The sequence below is a fragment of the Neolamprologus multifasciatus genome, chromosome 14, assembly GCF_963576455.1.
Source record: "Neolamprologus multifasciatus chromosome 14, fNeoMul1.2, whole genome shotgun sequence".
NCBI lineage: Eukaryota > Metazoa > Chordata > Actinopteri > Cichliformes > Cichlidae > Neolamprologus > Neolamprologus multifasciatus.
In genome coordinates this window covers 11302151-11325715 of record NC_140452.1, presented here as the reverse complement: position 1 = coordinate 11325715, position 23565 = coordinate 11302151, and the positions used below count along the sequence as shown (strand labels likewise).

Sequence of the window (23565 nt, the reverse complement as noted above, 5' to 3'; positions counted from 1 at the left end):
GGTCGAAGCTCCATATGAGGCATGAGTGTGATGGAATGCGCTCTCTTCATTTACATTCAGCCCCATCTATTTAGTCCCTTTGTACTCCTCACCACCTCTTCAGTTTGACCTTGATCAGGCATCCTCTCGTTATCCCCTGTTGTTTTGTGTTATGTTCATTCTTTTTTTTCTCAGTGCTCTCACCAGGGCACAGGAGCACTGTCTCTTTTATTCCCTCCGAGGCTCTATTAAAGATCCACATTTCATACGGTATCCCCCCAACTATAATATCACTGGCAGCCATATGAGTCTCTTTACTTTCACTATTTTCCATATTCCGCAAATCTTATCTGCGAAAGTGTCAGTGTTATTTACAATCCCTTAGCACAGGATTTGCAGATAGGGAGAATGGTGGTGATCATATCAGACTTGGCCATGGTCTGTGGAGGATGACTGGGTGTGAATGTATACGGCTTCATCTGCAGAACCTCATCTGCAGTCAGTGCAAAGAGAGAACACTGACAAGCCAGTGAAAGTGAGTGTAGGGGGCAATATGCAATTCATTGGACAACACTGGGATTGGAAAAAAATGATTAACAGAGAACGCAGCAGAGTGACCCCTGATGATGGAGAGAATAAGGCAGACAGAGAGATGGATATTATTTGTGCTAATGATGAGAGTCTCTATCAAGCTCTCAAAGGAGGCACAGCCTTGGGCATGGCCAGACAGTCATATTTTCGCAGCTGTTTCTGTGGTCTGACCTGCAGCCCCTCAGTGGAGGGATATAGGGGATATGTGCGAACCTGCTGCTTGCCTGCCTGCTGAGGGGGTAATTTCTGCATCTGGATGAGGGCAAAGGTTAGCTCTGGCCGGTGGGAGGGCAAATGAGCGAGTCAAACCTGGAGAAAAAGCTTGCATCCAGACAAATGGAGCATATCTCCTTTCAGTGTGGTATAATATAGTGTGGCATTATCCTTCTCCTGCCTTCAGCATCAACAGCAATACAACACATCAGTGACAGTACATACAGTAGGTTTGCTTTGTCAAGTGAGATATATATTGTCTATCTTCTCTAAGGGTGGGATTGAAAGTGGTGGCACTGTAAAAGCACTCTACCAGATGAACCGCAAAAACCACTCAAATGAAATGATATTATAGCTTGGAGCTACCTCTCTACAGCTCTCCTAGTTTGTGTGTGCATGGTTTATTTTCTAATCAGAGTGTGGGTAGAAGGTGGTGGGTTTGGGTGGCGGGGTGTGGCCCCAGGCTTCTAACTGTTGTAATCTCACTGTGCGTTTCTGAGCCCCTGACCCAAGAGAATATCTCTGAAAGCACGGAGGGTCTGTTCTACCATTAACAGGGAGGGAAGAGTAATAACAAGCACACAAACATACACAAATATTCATATTTGCAGTATCACAAAGAGATATGAAAGCCGGCGGCTTTTAAGACTGCTTCACAGTTTGTCAGGGTTGGTGTGTAGTTGTTTGTGTATGTGGGGAGCATCTATCAAGGTGATGTGAATGTCAGGAATAGGTCTCAGACGTCTGTGGTGTTGTGGCAGTGAGCACAACCTTTGTGAACCAAACCGAGGTGCGCTCCTGTAGGTGAATGTTTGTCGGCACTTATCTCGGTATGCAGGCTGGACGCTTCAGTCAAGGCTCCCCACTAATCTTTCTGACAAGCAGTGTCACCCTCCAGTGACTAATATCTTAGGTGGAAGAAGAGGGGGCACTGCACAAAATATTTCCCCTCATGCTGTCCTTGCCCTGCCACCCCTGTGCTACGATGCTCGTTGTGTGAGCTGTCATCTATCTGCGTCCAGCTGATTTTTGTGTGCTGAGTCTATCTTAGCTAAAAACACGCCTGCATATAGACCTTTCTAATGGTTGCTGGCATCGGCCTCTCCTGCCAATGTAGCACAGTCTGGCTTACAAAGTAGCTGTGTGGGTGTCTCCTTTGTGTTTTTGTGTTGGCAAAGACCTCCACTCTCAACCCGTTGGCTGTTTTACAGCACAAGTTGCAACCTGACCCCCTCCCCTTTAAGTTGGAGGTGTTGAAACCGTGCCAGCTGAAAGAGCTGCAAATTTGCCATGCTTTGCCCCCTGCCTGGTGCTCTTTCATTCAAATCAACCCACTCCTCTGATATTTAGGAAATAAATAAATAAATAACACACGAGCGGGAAAGGCATATTAATATTTTTCAGACATGGGTTCTTTTTAGCCCGCAGCCAGATCGACAGATGTAGCACTAGTCAACAGAGGGAAGGGAATGTAAAATATATATAAATATTAATAAGCAAGTAAGCGAGCGAGCAGAGTTTGTGGCTTCCTGGTACTTCATGGGAGGTGAGGTTTTTCGGCTGAAGAAGAGCTGAATGTTTCAGGGGAAGAGAAAGGTAATTACTTCACGTCTGTTGGCTGATTCAGGCCTGAATGCCTGCAGGGCCTCAGAGTTGGAGCAAAAGTTCAGCTTCTGACGGATACATACAGACCCACTAGTCGATGTTAAGGTACTAATATAAAATCATTCCCTCACAGTAGCAAGCATTGTTCCACCCATTGCATTGCCTCTGGGCAAATGAAGCCATGGTAGAGATACAGGCTGAAATTGTAATAAAGGAGGGCAAATGTTAAACTTAGAGGATGAAAATCTGAGCTGTAGGTGTTTTTTAACTGTAGGCTGATGACCTTGATGACTGCAGTTAGGATTAGATAGCTTACCAAAGTGTATTTGGGTTGGCCCATCCTCTCATTTACTTAGTAAATGTGTCTGGTGAGTATTTTCTTGGTATCAGCAAGCCCCGAACCTGCACACAAAGCATAATCCTCTTGCCAGCGACATGTCTGTTTATTTGCTCCTAGCTGTTTGTGACCTAATGTTTATCCTGCCTGCAACAAGTGCGTGTGTGTATATCTGTTGTTCTTTGTTTGCTGGAGTGTGTGACTACTCTGTTTTTATTTATTTATTTTTCCATTTCTATTCATCGCATATTTATTTAGATTGCAGTGCAGCGATGCATTTACTGTGACGTACTGTACCGTATTAGATTCGATTAGATAGCGTGGCACAAGCACCGTAATGATGCACCTAATGCGTGTTTCTTTTGTCACTGTTCTGTTTCAAAGGAAATTGATTCTGACAAAATCCCATGGGTGCTATCAGCAATGAATGGAAAGGAGCAATTAAATCCAATGTGATCTTGAAAACAACAGCCTATGTATGGTCCAAACCAGACTATGATTTTAAACAGCAGGGCATCTGTTTGTAATGCAAATACAGAGAGCCCATTGGTGGTGGCTGTTCTACCCACACTGGTTAGGGGGACCGGCACACTGGAGCTGGCTAATTACCTTAGCTTTTTAGATTAGAGGTCAGCTCCGCATAAGAGAGAGAAAATCTCTATCGCTGCCTACTCTGTATTCTCTCTTATTACCCCTGTGTAAAGGTTTCATTTGAATTCATGTCACACTAAAGTCCCACTCTATACCCCTGTGCATCCCCAGGATAATTGGGTTGAAAGCTTCCTCTATTCCTCCACTCTCCTTCCCCTTGGTCTAAATAAATAAATAAGAAGACAATAGCTTTGTGGCTTTCTGTAGATAGGGTAAGAAAAGTGAATGAAGAGATGAGAGAAGCCTGGAGTGCAGGGACCAGTTATCCCCTCTTATAATCCTGGCGCTCCATGCCATTGTCCCTTGTGCCACATGGAATTTACATAAGGACCTGTGGTGCTGCCCTTAATTCAGCCCTCCTGAAGTATCTTCAAATATCTCCCAACAAGCTCAGTGCTTTCATCAGCAAGCTCAGTCAGTCATCAGAGGGATCGTGTCCCTCACCGCTGCACTGATAGTTACACTGCTGATACCAAACTTCCTAAAGTGCTACTCCAATTTATTAAAGACTAAATAGGGAAAAAATAGTTTCATTTCACACATCAGGGAAGCCCCAGCTATTTAGGTCTACGTTATTTTCATTCATTCATACGGTAGGTGTTTGTTCTGAATACATCAGTGACTCAGGGTTTAATTTCTCACAGTTAGTTTGGCATGATTGTGCTTTCATGTTTGTACTTCTGTGCTTCTTGGTGTGTTTCACTGTGACAGCGACTCCCCTTGTTTGTTAATGAGCTGCTGTTGTGTGTTTCGCTGAACACTTTAGAGGGGGAGAGGCTATCCCCGCTACGGCGGGCCTACCTGAGGGTGATTAGATGCAAGGCCACAGTTGTTCAATAGACCACCCACTGTTTTTGTGTGTTAGCACATATGTGGCTGCGTGTAAGAGTACATGCCGAAGTGAAGCGCTGTTGTACCCCTGTGAGCTCTCACAAGTGAGTGACACCAGGCTTTAGGGCATTCTGACTCTGTTTGTTCTGCTCCCTCCACAGGGACCTCCATTAGCTCCAATTAGCTTTCACTTGTGCTCTCCCAGTCAGATGAAGCTGTGCATCCCATTTAAATAGCCTAGATAACCGATGCATACACTCACACTATGTTGTGCAATTAACATAATACGCAGAAAGGCAGTTTCAGAATGGTAAGCTGGATTTCATTCAGGCAATAAAATCCAGCCAAACCGTATCTACTAACACTGTACTCTTACTCAATTGGCTGCTCTTTTTTCCCCTCAGTGCTGAGAGATGACTTTCGACAAAACCCTACGGATGTAGTGGTGGCAGCAGGAGAGCCAGCAATCCTTGAGTGTGTCCCTCCCAGAGGGCATCCTGAACCCACCATCTACTGGAAGAAGGACAAAATTCGAATTGACGATAAGGATGACAGGATCACTGTGAGTATCGTAGCTATTTATTTTAATAACGGGAGAAAATAAGAAGAACTATTATCAGTGTCTACTGTGAATGTTGCTATTAGTGTCTGGGAACACAGGAAAGAGCTTTTGCTTCTGGAAATGTCTGCCACTGAGCACAGTTGGCTGGGCATTCATGTGTTTGAAGCCAGTGAGGGGGGAAAATGCTGCTTTTGTGTTGTCCAATGATTTGACAAGGACAGAATTCAGATGTGTAAAATGTACAAGCTTTTAATTTATGAGTTTTTTAATCTATTTATTTATTCATTTTAATTTTTAGATTCGAGGAGGGAAACTAATGATCTCCAACACAAGAAAGAGTGATGCAGGCATGTACATCTGTGTGGGCACCAACATGGTCGGCGAAAGGGACAGCGAGACAGCACAAGTCACTGTATTTGGTAAGGATTGCTTCTTCAGGCCTCCTGAAATGTATCTTCTCAGTTATTTGGCAGAGTGACATCCATCCATGTTACTGTATACTCCTGAAAAGAAATACATTGAAGCCAAGTTTTCGCAAAGCTTAATAACAGTGTTTCTTTTGCTACACTCTCCCATCTGAGTTGCATGCAATCTGGAGCACATTTTTGTGTTGCCCATTAAACTGTCATGAGGTTATAAAGAGCCAGAGTGAACAGTAATAAATAGGTTAGTTCAATAAACGCCAGTTCTTATATTTCCAATTAAGTTACAGGTCCATTTAGTGCACTATTGCTGTATATTTGTACCTCACGGAGGAACAGAAATATCAGATAATGAACAAAATGTGAGTAATCAGAGGGATAATTATGTCGGAACTGGGCAATGTGAGAAATAAAGCAAAGCCAAATCCTAACATAATGAAATTGTGCTTTTTTTTTTTGTGCCCATGCTGCAGAGAGACCAACCTTCCTCCGGAGGCCAATCAACCAGGTGGTCCTGGAAGAGGAAACGGTAGAGTTCCGCTGCCAGGTGCAAGGAGACCCCCAACCCAATGTACGCTGGAGGAAAGATGACATTGATGTTCCTCGTGGGAGGTATGTACTTTTACCGGAATATTCTCCAAATGGCAGCGCTTTAAGTAATGAGATGAATATAAGCAAGCAGTTTAAATTGCATGTGTGTGTGTCTGTCTGTCTGTCTAAATGCCAGCTTATGTGTTAAGTTCTAATGTGACAGACTGCACTTACTGCAAAGGCACTAGTGTCAGTCTAAGTGATTGTTTCAAACTAATGATGACTCACACTGCCAGCTCTCACCTGGTGTGGCTGCCAGGGAGCAATAAATACCCCTATTAGGCTGTACACAATGCACATTAACCATTCTGAGGAAAAAAAAAACATTTTACCCGTCGATGCCAAAAAAGTCAGGCAGTGTCTCATGTCATGGACGAGGTCTGCATGAAGACAAACCGATACGGAGCTAAACAATTAAATCTGACTGACAGGTAAGCGGGCACGGGAGGCTGAAATGTAGACATTTAGAGAAGCAGAAAAAAAAATCTACCAGGTTGTGTAACAGACAGGTAGAGACCGATAGAATGACAGGAGATACAAAGAGACAGAGTATAGCAGCTGACGTGACCCTCAAGTGTCTATGTACAGGTGCAGCTGTTCAGGGGAATTCTTGGCATAGACACCAGAAACCTGGAAGATAATCATCACCTCCTATACACGTTTAACCCCGTTCAGTTTGTGTGTCATCACAGACATGATGCACACGTTTACTCACACTTGCAGAAATAGAAACCGATGTAAGGAAAAAGCAATAAAAGTCTACAATTTGGAGAGAAACTCTAGCCCCACTGCCAACTATCTAACTTCCTGTAAAAAGCCACTGACGATATAGTGATACTGTTCGTTCTGGGTCCTGCGTGTTGGCCTGTTTCTTCCCATGAGTCACTTGACTTACAGTCAAAAGCAGTGTCATTGTTAGAAGTGGACTTCAAAGAAACCGGTATACTGTCCCCAGCCAGAAGGCAAGTCACATACTGCTTGGATCACCTCATAACACGTACACACAGTGGACCTGACTTCTCTCAAGGCTAGCTGCAGAGCTGAGCGTAGGCGGGTTGTTTGTGTCTGATAAGGATTTGGTTCACTGGGCAGTGGGACATGAGCTCTGTGCCAAAGCAAACACATAAAAGTATTTCACTCATGTCTTTGATAGGGACTTGGCTCTGGAAATGAGTTCATTTTGTACACTAATTAACAGATTTATAACGGAGTAGGATGAGTGTCATGTGCCTGCGTCCTTGCTAACTGTTCCATCCCTTTGAAGTTTGGCCTTATTTGGATACGATGCACATGAAAAAGATAATGCCAAAATTAATAAGAGATAAATATTGCAGTGTTACTAATTACAATGTGTGAACGGTTGTTTTTTCTTGCTATATTTAATTCTCCCAGTTTTGCTTTGAAGCAGAAAAACAACCGTGAAGACAGACGATATTTTAATTCTGACATTTTCTTCTGCCTTTGTTGCCTGCCAAAAAGAAGACTGCATTGTATATTGTTAAGTGACGATCTGTTCCTGCTTTCTCTGCTGCTTATCTTCACTTAATAAACATCAAACAGAACTGCTTTTATTCTAATTAATAGAAGAGTGGTTAACATTCTCACTCAGGACTAGTGCCTAGTTTGCCTTTGGGCCACTCCAGCTGTATCGGTGTTGGTTTCCATCACAGGAATGTAGATGACTAAGGATCAAGTAGTTCTATATGCAGTGGGAAGTGGTCTTTGATTGCTCTTTAACCGAAAAGGTTACAGTGTCCTTATTATTATGATAAGCTGTAGAAAGAGGGAGACTTAGCAAGGCCCGTCCTCTTTACCATCAAATTGTTTTAACTTTGCTGGTCCCTTTATGTACCTGCATCTCTATGTGGATGTCTCTGTGTGCTACTTTTATACTAGGAAGAAGGGAAATGGAGCTTCAGCTGAGTAAACAGGTTGTTAATATGCTCAGTGGCTCCAGCAGCCTCCCAGGCAGCCACACACACACACACACTGGCACATAGACATAAAGCATGCCAGGATGGTGCTGGCTTCGGTCTCTCTGTGGGATAGAAAAGAAGATAGAGACAGAATGGTTTCAATTAGAGGACAAAGACAAATGTGATGCTCGTTTACCACTGTTTGGCCATTTTACTGTGTTTGCAATAGAAAAATAAATAATTAATCCCCAAACAGCTACATCTACTCTGGGATACTAGTCAACAGCCCTTGATAGTGCAGTGTAATGAAATAGGTCAACTCTTCTGTTGTCGTGTCATTATAGAGTATGATACCGAAACCCTTGCAATCTCCAAGTGAAACCTTTTAAATTACAGTCTGGCATATGTCAGAGGAAATAGCCTGAAACTGTAAATTTAAAGGTCAGAGGACAACTGCTGCAGTATAATGATAAAGAATCCAGATATTCCTTTATCTTTTAACATTTACACTGAGTCTTGATCTTATTCTAAGTAAGATGAGAATTAGGTAAATTTATACATTTGCTATCTTTGGACTATTTTTTAATTTCTTGCCAGAAAGTCCAGCTCAGATAGAACTGATATTCCTGATGAACACACAGTTGCACCAATCCTTCTCCGCTGAATCCCAGAGAACCATGATCTGTAAGATGATAGAGTTAAATACATTACATGTGTTTACCACACATTAAATTACTTATAGGATGGTCACTTTATCCAAACAAAAAGACCAAAACAATAAGCTGTAGCTAAAATGAGATCAGCCCATCTTTCTCTAGTAATGTTTTTCCTTTTGTTCTTTATCATCTGGGCTCCCAGATAGGACTGGATTTTGCTGTCAGGTCAGAAAAAAAGAAACTCTTCCACTTCCTCTATTGTTACACAGAAATTCAAACAGTGTGCTGAACTAATTAAACTAAATTTCAAGGTCTCTCTTAGGACAGGACCTAAATTATGAGCAAACCATTAGGTGTGCTGAAAAACAGTGGGTAATGGGGACTTTAATTATTACCAGCATAGGCGAAGAAAATTCACTTAGATGTGCTCCAGGTGGGATTAAAACCACTGACCAGTACATGTAATATTACAATTATCCAACTTCCTCTTTTTAAATGTGTTTCAAATTGAACTTTTTTTTCTTTCCGTCAACACAAAGCACTTAAGATTCAGCTCAGATGGAAAAGCAGCATGTCCTCTCCAGGAAAAACCTCTTGCAGATGTCTTCAAGCAGCTGGATTTCTGTGCCTAAAATCCGCACAGTAGTAGAGTCACCCATAATTTGTCAGAACTGACATAATTCTTATACATTTGTTTACGCTTAAGCAGTTCTTTCCAATTATAAAAATGTCTTGATGTGGATTAAATTAGTATCAGATTAATGTCCATCAGTTGGACGTTGTGGAGGAATCGTGCCAAAAGCACACAATAGCTTCTCCCACATCAGAGAGCCTGGAAATGAGTGCTGGCGGGCTTCATTTTTCAAAACAGAAAGGATTCTATTCTAGCACATTTTATGAACCCCAGTGAAAAGACTTGGGCAGTGTGTATTATCTCCCGCTGCCTACTAGCAAAGTGTGTGGCCCATGTCTTTCCCTCCTTCGGTATAGCTCTCGCTCTTCATTTGCTTTGGAACCTTGTACCCTCTCCTGTGCCTTATCAGAGCCCCTTTGGTCCTGCAATCCATCTGTATTCAGGGCACCTTTCCCTGTTGACCTCCACAGCACAGGCCCTGCAACATTCAGCAGAAAAGCCTTTCTTTCTGACTCAATTCCTTCGTGGTGTGTTCATGTGTGGGGGTTCGTGTATGATAGAGATGTGTGGGTCATTCTTTTTGAGAGAGCTGTTAAAGCTAGTGTGACAGGAGTGCCTGTGTTATGCTGACCACCCAATTTCAGTGATTTCTCACCTCTGCAACTCAGCAGAATGAAAAGATGACAAGCTATGGTTCCTGTCTCCATTACTTGCCTTGATATATAAGTGGATACATCTAGTATTTATGAGTGGGTCTGTAAGGGGGTGGGTGAATGAAATATTATTCATTTGTTCAGGTGTATTTTCTTTAGGATTTCTTAACAGTAACTGTGTCACCAACTAAGCAAGCTAAATAGATAACTGACTAATAGTTTGTAACAAGAATATGACATTGTTATGCATTATTAAGAACATCTACTGGTAAGCCACCGTAAATATGCCATCATATATCAAAAAAAGGCTTCCAGGCATTGGTTAGCAAGGTCCAGTTTTATGTTTTTTCCATTAAAGCCATAGTGCCTGCTTTAAATAAAGTTTGAACTGCTTGCTAAGGCAATGGGGAGAAGAACTATTCGAAAAAACATAATAATTGTGAAAGGGTAATTTTTTCCCCACTAAACTGCCAACCTAATCATAAATTTTGGAATCTTGCTTAACCGTTGTGTGATTAAAGTTGGACACGGTGATGAATGTTAGTTGGACTGTTGTGAAGGCCCTTATCCTGCTAACACAAGAGGTGTGCCAGGGACCAAGGATTGGAGCTCTGGCTCAGGGCCTTAGTGAAGCAAGATGAGAAGCAATAGTGGTTAATTGATTCCCTCTTATGGGTGACGAGGCTTGGACAGGTATACTCCGGTTGCTTTGATCAGCATGAGGTAAAGTAGCAGTCAGATGGTGTAAAACTGGATCAGACTGTCAGAGCGAAATGGAGCAGAGAGGAGACTGTGTTAGAGCAGTGAGGCCAGAGAGCAAGCTGGAATTAGTCCTTTACTCTATCTGGAGTCTGACTCATGTGCTTAGAGTTGGCACACAACCCCTCTCCCTCCTCACAGTTCCGTTCACATGCACTCGCAGAGGCAAAGCAGATAAGATCCTCTCCTGTTGAATCATTTTGTGGACACACTCATCCAGTCATACATACAACCAAGATAAGATTCTCTTAATGTGAGTGAATTGGCACAAGACTGAGGGTCGAACATGGGTGACTGTGTTCGTGACAGACAGTTTAAAGGCAAATCCTCTAAGATGATCTGGAGGATTTTTGAGCCGTAATCCTTTTAAATTGTGTCCAGTAAAGTTATCATCTCTGTGCTGCTTTCTACATTCAGCATTCAACACATCAAGTTGACAACTGAAAAATGCCGCTTTGTTTCGCCATTTGCTTACATTCCTATCACTCCTCATCTCCCTTCACGAGTGAATGACTCTACATATGGGAGGATATGTGTTTGATGATTGTATACGCCCTTCTCTGTGTGTGTGTCTTCGTATTTCTTCCATCTCTGGTTTAAAAAAAATGGAGTCCAGCAGGGTGAACTTGGCTCTCCTATCCTTTCCACAGCACTTCTTCATGTGCAGTTACATTCCTCCTCTAATAGAGAACAGAACTCTCCCCAAGTTCAGTCGCAATAAAGAGCTACTGTTCCCTCGCTGTGTACGTGTGCGAGTATGTGTGTGGGTGTGTGTGTGTGGCAACAACTGCCTCTTATCCGTGAGTATTTCCACTCATCTTGTCATTAAGGTTGATATCATATGGGAAGTTGATTACAGATTGATTGTACTCATGTTCCTCTAATAAGTCATGGACGGGCCTAAGGTCCTGTTTTGAGAGTCTGACAGAGATGGGACCAAAAACAAAAAGAATGTTGTCCAATATGTGCATGCCTGGGTTGTCCACAAGGCAAGGGCTCAGTCAAGACTGCGGGAACCTCTCTAAGCACTTTAGCTGTTACAGTAGCGTCTTTATGGCTGATTACATTGTCTATAATATTCATCAGTGCTCTTAATATATAAAATGAAAAGTGTAAAATCTTGCCGAAGGCATATATAATGTACTTTAGACTTTAAAAGATCACATAATTAGTAAAATGAAATAATTTGCTAAAGTCTAACGATGACTGCTGGGTAAGACCTCAGTCATACTAGTGCAAAAATAGGAGGGCAGCCTCAATGTGACCAGGGAAAACTGGTGGTTGATGAATGATTGCGTTTCATTTTTTGGCTTTCTGGGATTTTGAGTAGTTGAAGTGACCAGCTTGCAACCAACAATTTTGATTGGTCCATCGCTGTCTGACTTCAGTCCCTCTCAAACAAACTAGTGAAGGTTTCCAAACGATCACCATCAAATTCATAAATGCAGACACATTGCCAACATGTTGTAATCACTCTGAGTAAGTTGGAGTCAGTCTAGACCAATGAGCAAAACTCATCTGCGCTATCAACTAATGAAATGCACAAACCCAATTTGCTAAGGTTTGTGGTGGGCAATTTACTGTAAATTGCACTAAATTTAATACAGAAAAACATATCTTATTTTGCACACGATATGTGAGAGGGGGAGATGTTATCAGAATGAGTGTGTAATTGGCACCACTAGAAAGCTCAAAACTGTGAGCCCAGTGCCAAAACTTTGGCTTTGCCCTGATGCTCTTTACTTAGTGCTCACTTTCAGTGTTTAGAGAAAAGCTCCACATATTCCTGCTTCACAATGAGATTGGGATATTGTTGAAACAAAGAAGAACTGAACTGTACTTATTGGAGCATCTGAAATGCATACAGTACATACAAATGCATGTTTTCCTTTTTGTGTTTCAGGCTTTTAGTCACATTTGTAAATTTCTAAATTGGTACACAATGAAAACACATCTGAAAGCCTTTTATGAGCAGTTCACATAGAGAAACATCCATGTTTCTGTGTTATTCCATTTAATGTGTTAGTGTGTTAGATTAATGTCTGAATGTAACAGTATGTTAGGGTTAGGATTAGTTAAATGATATGTTCCCAGACTCATGCTTTCCACTTCAGACACTGGCAATCAAGACCAACAAGACAAACGGTAAACCATGCCAGCATTATAGTCTCCATCTACTTTGCACTCTTTGGGAAGCTCTACCACTTAACTGTAATATATAACATAAAATAATGTCAAAATACAACAGCGCAAAATGCTGTCGGATTAAAGAATTATTATGACATTACAGTAGATTCCTGAAAAAAAGCAAATTTGCTCTGACAAGAGATTTATTTATTTATTTTTTGCTTTACTGCAGAGCATCGTCTGCAGCGTATCACCTTTATTATTATTATTATTGGGGGTTTTTTAAAACACAGCTATAATTTTCCACATAGATGACTAAGGATCATCTAGTAAATTAATGTTAATTCTGTAACATACAGCATCAGTGATGCAGTGAATAATCTCACATTAACATTGATGTTTTCACTCAAGAGCGTGTGTCTTCCTCTCTATTAACCCATCACAGCAGCTTTAACATCAGTTGAAAAACAACAAACCGTGTGCGTAACATTTCTTTTGAAAAGCCTTCGTAGCTGCAGGATATGTGACACCAGTGCTGGTACGCAACTCCAGGTCATTTTCTCAAAATGCAGAAAAACCAAAGTAGTTTGTGTATTTGGGGACATGGCACAGTAGCGGTAATTTCATTAACACATAGACAGCTTAGGATCTGCCGGTAAAAAATATTTTGTGTTCTTCTACACGTGCATGCCAGCTGTTATACATAGATTCCAGGTTTATATAGTTTGTGATAAAGCAGCTCCGGATAAATCCTGTTCTCTGCCTGATTCTCAGTTCTCAGGACTACAACTAGTTCCCTTTAATTTTTAACAGAAGAGTTCCCCCTTATGTAATAAACATATTTCTTTGTCTTCAGCCTACTCTTATTTATCATTTATCAGCAAATTTGTGCTGCTCTTGTTAGAATGATGGTCAGTAATGAAATTAATTACCTGCATCTGTTTGTTTCTAAATGTATACATCTGCCCAATTTAGATCTGGCTCAGTCTGTCGCAACAGGGAAATGTTTGATGTGTGGATTCTGCCAGGTCTAGTAGTAGCACGCTGGTACAGCGCTACACGTTTGACGTAGATGCCAACATATTTGCAACAGTCTACAACAGATTTGAGTTTCCTCACAGTTAATCATAGTATTATCAGAAACAGATTGTATTTAAATGCCATCTTGACCCTGTTCAGTCAAAAACTGATAGCAGACTTACTTTGTCTTATTGCCGTTTTATCACATTCTTGATGCACCAATGTGAGTGTGAAGAAACTAACTCATACAGGTGTCGGACCTGGACCTTTCATTCAAAGTGACCATTTAAAAAGCAAGAAGATTTTAAGTTGATTCACACTGTCACAATAATTTTAGTTGCGCATTGGTCTCTAAACACTATTTCTGTAGTGTAGCTGTAGCCTAACAAATAGAAACTGTAGCTCTGAGTGTGACAAAACAGAGAAAAGGGACAGATTTACCATTAACTACTGAACGCTTTTGAATGTGCCAGATAATTATTAGTTATATACTAAGTAACCACTGTTGTGCCACAGACATATATGTATACAACTCCCGTACTTTAGAGATGTGCCTTTGGATCCTATAGTTAAATCTATAATGAATGTATTTTTTTAAACTCCTATGAAAGATTCCTACAAATAGCTGAAAGCAACAAACACAATGCCAGTTGCTTTTAATGTTTTCTGAAATCTATATTCATTATTGGTGAGTCCTTCTGTACTGACAAAACCTTTCAGAAACGATTGAGACTGGTCTGACCAGCGTTAAAATGTGAGAAACAAGGTGAAAGCGCATGTTGTGCAAGAAGTTTGAGAGTCAGCCTCGGTTGAGAGTCGTTTTGCGTAGTTTGATTGAAAACGGTGGAAACTATGTACTCTTCACTTGCTCACCTCTCCTTTTGTTCAGGAGTCGTGTTGTTTTGCATAAGCCCTAACTTGTCCCACCACTCTTTCACCTTTTCTTCCAAGTAAGGAAATCACGTTGATCCTTACCATCCGGAGGGCAGGTGCTGGAGGATGCTTTTTCTATTAGCTTGTTTGTTTTTCATCTGACAGCAAGCTTGCCACAGAATGTGCTGCCTCATTCCTCTGGATGCCACGCACTCGGTTTCAACAATAAATGCTTTATGCACATCCCCCACTCTTACCTGAACTGTACATCACTTCTCTCTAGAACAAAGCAGTCAGTCATGACTCAGTCAAATAATCATTATGGCTCCTTAAATACATGTGTGGAGGGGTGGAACAGGCATAGTTGAGGAATTTACTTCAATAAAGCTGCCATTGAATGCTTGCTGAGGAAATGTCATAACAGCAGGTAAAAAAAATTAGACATGGATAGACAGGATAGATTAGTTTTGCAGCTGCCAGTGGAAAACAGCCATCAGTGCACCTGATGGTTGAGCAGAGAGGTGTTTTCCACTCTCAGGGAAATGGACCATATCATACCTTAGTTACAAAGTACTACTGTTAAACACAGTTTGTGCTTATATCCAAACTTCAATTGTGGTATCCAGAGTAAATGTTATCCTCCTTTTTATAAAAAACAAACACACTTAAAAGTATAATTTCATTTTTTATTGACAATCAAAAGCCAAACTCAAAACTTTACACCTTTAACTAGTATCACCTGTAAAGCCAAAGCCTTATATGGTGTATTTCTCTGTGTTGTAAAGTTCTATTGTTTTCAAAAAAAACATTAAAAACACATAAAACAGTCAAACTGTTGGACTGGGTAGTATTTTTCTTCATTATAGAGAACATGACCAGTGTAGTTTGTTCAGAAACAACTCTGCTTTGGCATTTTCAATCTCTGTAGGGTTTGCTCTGTTAGGCAGACATTGCGGTTCTTTATGTGTTTTTAATAGTTGTTGGAGTGCAAGTGTGGAGCTTTATAGCACATGGGCATGTGCTATAATAAAAGAGTAATATGATGTCAGGCTTTTTCTTTAAAGCTCCTGTGTGGATTTGAAAAAGTCTGAAAATCTTTTGCAGACTTTGCAGACTTTGACAATTATCCCTCTTCGACAGTGGTATTGACTTGGTTGGATGTTATGAAATTCTATTTTTTAACTCTTGAAATAATTATTTCACGATGTGCTGTGAGTTATATTATATGACAGCTAAAACTCTTTCAGGCCCTCATTCATTCTTTTTAAGAAATTACCAGATGTTGCTGATTTGCTCACTTGTAGTAGTTGCTGTCTCTCTCATTTATTATTATTCTTTTTTTTCAGCCTAATGATGCCCTCCTTTACTGGCACAGACATTTATATGTGCCTCATACTCAAATTGACAGTGAAAAGCTATTAAATAACAATTCAACACATTGAATCAACTTCACATATTATGTCTGCTTCATTTGTCATGAAATAACAAGGGAACAGGCCTCACCTGACCACAAATCTGCTTGTCAGTTAATTGTCCAGTTAATGCAGATTTTCTTTTGTAAAGCATGTTTAATTAAAGCTGGAAGTCTGCACTTTAACCAGATACTGGATGTTTAATCCGTTTAATTTGAAGTCCACTGTGGCAGTATACAGAGGCAAAAACACAAAAATTGTGACTTTGTCCAACAAATTATTGAACTAACTGCACTGCATCAATTCTACCAATATTATTGTTTTCTACATGCTAATCTTTTAAAATATCTGTAATCACATTCTTGTCTAATGCAGATCTAACATTAATCTGTTGAACTGATGCCTGTTTTTGGCCTCTGTGAGTGACAGACTGTGGACAGGGAAGGACTGTCAGCCTGACAGACCACCATCACACAGCACTACCACCCCTCAGCTAACATACTACTTACACACTGCCAGAACAGGCACCCTCTTCAATTACAGACTGCAAAAACAAACCATACCAGCATTGCCGGCTTGTCAACTACCATATAATTCACAAAGGTCTGCAGACACACATCAACACAAATATTTGACTACCACAATGAAATTGGAAACAACCTTTCCCTGCTATACTTGATATATTGATTCAGTCAGTTAACATGTCTTACACTAAGAAAGTGTAGTGTTGATAAAAATCATATGGAGCTGAGACACACACACACACACACACACACACACACACACACACATAAATACACAGTTATTGAAAAACAGCTCATGAATATTGCACAGGTTTTGAGCGTTTCCAATTGAATGAATACGTCTCTGTGTATTGCCTGTCATTGTTGAATAATTGATCCTGCTCCTTGCGATCTCCATTTGTCAGAACGACCAGTTTTGCTTCCCTGTACCACTCCAAGAGGGGAAAACCTTTAACATCTAATGTCATACAGTTCTAAAATAAGTTTTACTTGGTTAATGCTTTATCTTTTTTATAGCATTTGAATTAAATGATGATCAGGCAACTTGAATATTAGTGTTATGTTTTTGTTAACAGGTATGAGATCAAGTATGACAAGGAGGACTATGTGCTGAGAGTGAAGAAGGCTTCCATTAATGACGAGGGCACATTCACCTGTGTCGCAGAAAACCGTGTGGGCAAGCTGGAGGCCTCCGCCACCCTCACAGTCAGAGGTATGAAACAGATATCTATCAATTCAAATGATTAAATCAATCAGTTAAAAACACACAGAGAAACTGTTGAGCGTATTGTTCTTATTCTTCTTATATACAAAGATGAAGTTTTGGATTGATAATTCACTCCTTACTGTCCCCATTACACAAGTGGAAATGCAGAATGCTGAGTACTATGGCCAAGAGAGATGTAGACAGTCCATGAATCTGTTTAATTATTTACATTTCCAAGTGCAGCGTCGACACACTCTGCCACCCTCCCCCTGTTGTGGTGGCCTGCAAGCCACACTGCCCTCCATGCTGTAACCACCCAGTCAGCAAAGCCATTTCACAGATTACTGGTGCACACCACACCTGGGGTTTGCAAGGTTAATAAAATCATTCTAACCATTTTTTTTTCTATTTTCACCACTCTTCTTCCCATTAAAGTCGAGTGTTTAACGTCTCTGTGGAGCGCTTTACAGTGACACAGAGGACCAGAAGGAGGTAAAACAAGGTCTTGGTTGACTACTTGTTTATGAATCCAGATTCGTGAGAGCACCACCTTAGTTTTTTTGTTTACTTCATCATGAGTACCCATACGGCAATGCAGAGGAAACATTGGGAACAACTACCAACAACTACTTCTCTGTGACACTTTCAGAAGACTCATCCTTTGGATATAACCTACATGCCTGACTTTTTTTTTTTTTTGGTTCTTTTTCCTCCTCTTTCCTTTTTTTGGGTTCTGTTCATCAGCATTTATGGCAAACACATCTTTGCCTCGCTACTACAAACATACACCACCCATAGAATTGTAGATTTCATTATTGCAGAGAAGGTCCAGCAGTGTATTTGTCCCTGAGGAGCAATAATGACTGCCCACACTAAAATTTGACTACCAGTGGGTATTCACATCAGACGGCCTCTGTCATTCAGGGGTCTGAGAAACAGACGATGGGAGCTCATCAGCAAAACTGTCCAGTGGGCAGTGGACAAAACCTACTGGATCCTCTCTTTGTAACGCTTACACTGTGCTAGAAGTGTGTTTGCCCAACACAACATGTCATTCATTCTGATTTTGATTTCCCTTGTCTTATTTTATTATGTTCTGTTCCTTTTGTGTTGTTTTATATGTTTGTGCGTCTGTGTCTTAATTTGTTTCTTTTGTGTATCCACTCCACCATTGTCGTGTTTCCAGCTCGCCCTGTCGGTAAGTACCCATCCTTCTGATTTGATCCCACGCTGCACGCCTTCTCCATACACCCTGTTGCATTTGACTGCTTGACAATCAGTAACCATCGCTTTAACATTCCTGTACTTGACTAACACATTTGTTGCATAAGTTGTCCTTTCTTTCAGTTATTCTTTGTACATCAAATACTTGAGAGATATTTGCAGATTTTAGAGCTGTATCTCTTTTCGTTAACTGGCTCTTGTACGTACTTTAGAATTCAGAAACACTACTCAAACTTTTCTGTCTATACAGAGTCCAGATCAGATATAGATATAGACAGATCCTTTTGTTTTTTTCTCTCCACGCTGTGCTCTTTAGCATATGCAGTTTAAAATGAATGAATGAATGAATAAATGATGTTTTCTAGTGGCAGTTCTCAGGTTTAATTTCAGGAGTGTTAGGTACATAGAAATTCCTTGATGCTTTACGACTTTACTAGAAATGCTTTCCCGTGGATAAACAGCTGTCCTAAACTTTGCATTGTCACAAAGTTACTATTCATTTTGTATTTTTATCGCTTATACTTGAGCTCTACTGGCAGCTGATGAATATTGCGTATGTTGCTTTAATATTATAGATCAAGGCTTATGTTAGCATTGTTCCTCTAAACTGAAGGTTCTTTAGATTCTAGTCTCTATTCTTTACAGTGAAAGAGTGGGCTAGCAGTGTAATTGACTCAGACATTGTCATCTCATATGGTCCAGAATGTGTTTAACTTGCGAGTCTTGAGGCCATCTGTGGATTTTTGGATCACAGAGCTGAGATCTGTTTAGTTTTGATCAGCTTCTTTCCTTCTGAGCCCAAGAACACCGGTCTGGGAATGTCGTTTTATTTCCCTATAGATTGGTGTAGGTCAACAGAAAACCACATTTGGCACACTTCATATGTGAGATTGTTAGAGGGAGTAAGTGAAAATTGGCATCTTGAGAGAAAGACGTGCTTTTGAGAGCAGAAACGGGAAGAATGCAATAATGAGAAATATGCAGGAGGAGAAAGAAAGGGAAAAGAATGGCAGAAGTGTGTGTCAAGACAAGCTTGACTGGTAGAAAAAAAACAGACACTGCCTCTATGGCGGGACTTTGGTTGGCAAAACAGCAGTGGCGGTTCTCTGATTGTCAAACTGTCAGTTTCCAAGAAGATGGAGGAAATTACACATTCACTCTGCCTGTGGGAAGAGACAGTAATTGCTGTCAACTTTTGAATAAAATATGATTGAATGTGGGATTTTAAAGGAGGAAGAAATATTTGTGCTTTAGTGTGCTGAATGGATCGCTGTCTCTTTGTCCATTTGTTCTTTTCACCCTGACTGCTGTTTTATGCTGAGCCCTCTCCAAGCCAGGCAGATGTGACTTGTCATGAATTAAATATGGGCCCCTGATCGTGTGTTTCCTTAGGAGGGAACAGGAAGGAGCTTCTCATATGTCATTAAGGGTTTCTGAATAAAAAACAGGGCCAATGTCTGCTAGCCCTGAGCCAAGCTGTGAAACTGTCGCACACCGACTTCCCCTTGATTTGTCTAAAGTTTTAATCTGTTCTTCCCCATTGGACCCTGTCTACTTTTTGGTCATTCTCAATCACATTCCCCATGACTATTTTATTCAAATATAATTTAAAGATAGAAAGAGGGATGAAAAGTTGTGAAATATGTAGATGACTAATAGAAAAGACGAAGCCGAGCCTTTTTGTTTAAATTGCAGTTTTAACTGGAGCCAGTAATCACACAACTGAGATTGGATGGATTGGATGTTTTTGGCACTTATTAGTGAATCTAACAGTTTAGCACACTTGCACATTAGGAAGCTTAACCATTAATAAAAAGATATCTCGGAGAATGCCCCCAAGATATCTGTGGGTCATGACAAAACTGGTTTCCAAACAGATTGCTTCCTTTTATTTGGTATGTTAACATTGATTGATTATTGATAAAAGAGGGTGTTTTTTTGGTCTGCCTTTGGAAACAATGAGTCATACCTGAAAAACAGTTCAAAGCATAAGAATTCAGGCCCATTTAACATGACTTTAAATCATAAATAGTGGGAAAAAAGGAAGTAAGCATCCTTTTTTCTGCTTAAGTGTGTAAATAAGTCCTTGAGAATGGCAAACAAAGAGTCATTAATGGGAATTGAGAAAGTGACAAAGGACCATGCTGGGTAGTACAGTGATAGGAGGCATTCTGTAAGGTGTGAAACCACATTTTAGTGAGTTGTTAATAATGCAGTGTGTGGTATGGAATGGAGCAGAGAAGGGAGGGAACTAAGACCTTGCCAGAGCAGGATTTAAGAGCTCTGTATCAGGCCCAGCATTGTGAGAGCCACAAGATATCCAAGCAGCAGAAGGCCAAACGGCAAAGCAGTAAATCTGTTGCCATCTGCACCATTCCCAACTGTGTGTATCTTTGACAAATACACACGCCCAAAAAGGGATTACATGATGAAACCAGCCAAATGGGAAGAGTTTGGCCTTACTGGAACCAGCTGGCTTATCAGAGAAAGGACTTAGAAGAAATCAAAAGAAACAGAAAGAGTGCAAGATGTTGCATTGCAACAATTCTTGTCAGAATTTTGCTGAAGTCTTGGTGTTTCTCATTGTGTTTCTGCAAAGAAAATGGTCCCTCTAATCCACTCTCTGTGCTTATTTGATAGTATGGCAGTGGCTCAGGGCCCTTAATGTGTTGACTTTCATTATCTCTGCAGGAGCTGTGTTTCCTCTGTAAGAGTTTTTGATTTTTATCTTGGCAAACATGGCTCTTGTCAACATGACCCTCAATGACATTCACCGAAGAAACAAGTAGAGGCCCTGGGTCAGGCAGTAATTTACTCAGATAATTAAAATGCTTTCTTGCACTTGTACTGATCATCATCTGTCAAATGATAGATTATTATGTCTGGATACTAAAGTTTTTCATGCATAAGGACACATGCTATATCCCTTTTTTGTGCCATCTGTGCACTTGGATTATGTCAGCTTTTGCTTGTTAAATATCTCATTAAAAAGCAATTGAAATATCTGTGAAACAAAGTTTGGTGTGAATTTCTCCCTCCTTCACCTGGTGTCACGGAACGGTCAGAAAGCAAAAAACGGCAGCACTGCACGCCAATAGAAGTTGTATCCAGTCCTCTGTCTTTGTTATTGACCTGCATCTGTCAAGTTGTCAGTCAGAAATGTCTCACTGTTCGTCTAGCTGCTGATAAACGTGTGAATGTTAACTGAGAAAGCTTCACAGTACAGTTTCAGACTTTGATAGCTTTTCAAGTGTTAGCTTGTTGTGTGGTAAACACTGAAGTAGTCTTTTCTTTCTCTCACTCACTTTTGATACAGCTTTGATGTTGTATCAAGCTGCTCACAATCTTGACTTTTATATGAGATGCATTCTGATGCAGAGTAAAGCCTCCATATGGAAAGTCAGACACAATTAACCCTGTCTATTCCTGTTATAGTGTTTGATGTTTCCAGGGCATGGGTGTGCCTATGTGTTGTCTCAGATCTAAATGCCTTTGTGACTGAGACGCTTCCTTGTGTGAATGCCACTGTGACTGTCATTCATTCAGCTTCAGTCTCACCTGGATGAATGGCCAGCCTTGTTACCATGGCAGTGAGAGTCATGATAGTCACTGGTGTTCAGAGCAAAAGACAGATATGATGCTGCATGGAAGCTCTGTACAGCACTCTCATTTTGATTTGACCATGTGGTATATTGCTTGTTTTTGCTTGAAGTCCTTAAGCCTTAATGTTCGGCTTCACTATGCACCGCAGGTCCTCTAACACTGTTGTTCTGGCCCTTTGACTTCAGCTCCTCCCCAGTTTGTCATCCGTCCAAGGGACCAAATCGTGTCACAAGGCCGTACTGCTACCTTCCCATGTGAAACCAAAGGAAATCCACAACCTGCTGTCTTCTGGCAGAAGGAGGGGAGTCAGGTACAAACACAGACTAATCCAGTTTAATGTTGTTTTTTAATTACTTTTTCATTATTATTTTTTACATGTGAAAACATATCACTCTCTTTTTAGGCGGGATTTATTATCTACCGTACATCTGGCGTTATCAGGTTTCGATTCTACCAACTGTACACACAGTCATTGTGTTTTTTGGATTCCCCTGCTTTGCGCACACACACACACACACACACACAGACAGCACTTCGACACTATCTGCTGCGATCGGTATCTTTACCACAGACACATAGATACACCTTTGTTCTCAGGATCTGCCAAATCAAAGTGTGCCTGGCAAAGTGCTAATTGGTTTTCTGTGACCCTGAACTGATAAGAACGATCCTAACCCTCACTCAAGCAGATAACCCATTCAAATACCTGGGTGTCCTCACAACGGTCAACAACAGTGCCAATTAGGAACCTGTTGGGACTTGTAGATGAGCCACAGATATGATTCAGCTCTCGCTAAGGTTGAAACACGCTCACGCATAGCCTGCAGGCCAACAATTAGAACAGAGTTTTCTGAAAACAGTGAACAGAAGTGAGACACATGCTTACAACTTTGCACAGGTATGATACTCAAATAACAATATGTTACCTAAAGCATCGTGAGTCAGTGCTATTGAGTAATGTGAACTCATTCTGTGTGTGTCTCACTTTGTCATTAAAGTTGAGGCTTTTCAAATGACTGTTCGTTCTTGACATTTCTGCACTTGTTGGCACTTGTCCTTGTGTTTATTAAAGCTTTCTATTCTTTATCCTTACTAATATGTAAAAGATGTGATGGTATTTGTTAAAGCTAATTAAGTATATTAGTTAAATAACATTAATGCATTTCTTCCAGTTGAACATCTCATATGTTCTGGTGACCCATAGAGTCTAATAGAAAAGAAACTGTGCAGTTTGTTACATATAAGTGATTAGATGTAATTCAATCCAGATGTTTTTGCTGGTTCCCTCTGGGGATCCTAATAAAACAGTACAGGAAGAGCTGGGACAAGGTGGGAACTACTCAGAAAGAAGTACTTTTTTCTGTGTCATTAGTCGTCTAATTCTGTGTATTTACTCTGACATGTATTATGCTGATTATGTCTTCCTTTCTAAATTTAAGATTACATTATATTTAATAAAGTCTAATTTACATGAGGTGGTCTCCTTTTAAAAAAATACATTTAAAAAAAATCTCAAAACCACTGTGGAATTGAAACAGAGAGGAAAGTGGTCATGAAGCCAACAAGAGCAAAAGTTCCCTTCCTAAGAGAGTGGAGCCACTGGCTTGGCCCAAGAATAAGTATGAAACCAAGACATCAAACATGTTTTGCAGCTCGTGAAGTCGGTTCACATAGTC

At 40.6% G+C, this 23565-nt stretch overlaps 1 protein-coding gene across 10 annotated transcripts in view; it reads left to right on the top strand.

Moving 5' to 3' along the window:
• LOC146503609 (roundabout homolog 2-like) overlaps nt 1–23565 on the top strand; it is a 312156-nt gene that overhangs the window by 248419 nt on the left and 40172 nt on the right. For 8 of the 10 annotated variants that reach the window (XM_085184221.1, XM_085184220.1, XM_085184223.1 and 5 more), the window contains 6 exons: nt 4612–4769; nt 5068–5188; nt 5665–5803; nt 16932–17068; nt 18249–18260; nt 22075–22199. In XM_085184221.1, coding sequence (XP_085040347.1) covers nt 4612–4769; nt 5068–5188; nt 5665–5803; nt 16932–17068; nt 18249–18260; nt 22075–22199 — 692 coding nt within the window. The remainder of the gene's footprint in view (nt 1–4611; nt 4770–5067; nt 5189–5664; nt 5804–16931; nt 17069–18248; nt 18261–22074; nt 22200–23565) is intronic. The other 2 variants (XM_085184222.1, XM_085184226.1) reach the window with 1 other exon arrangement.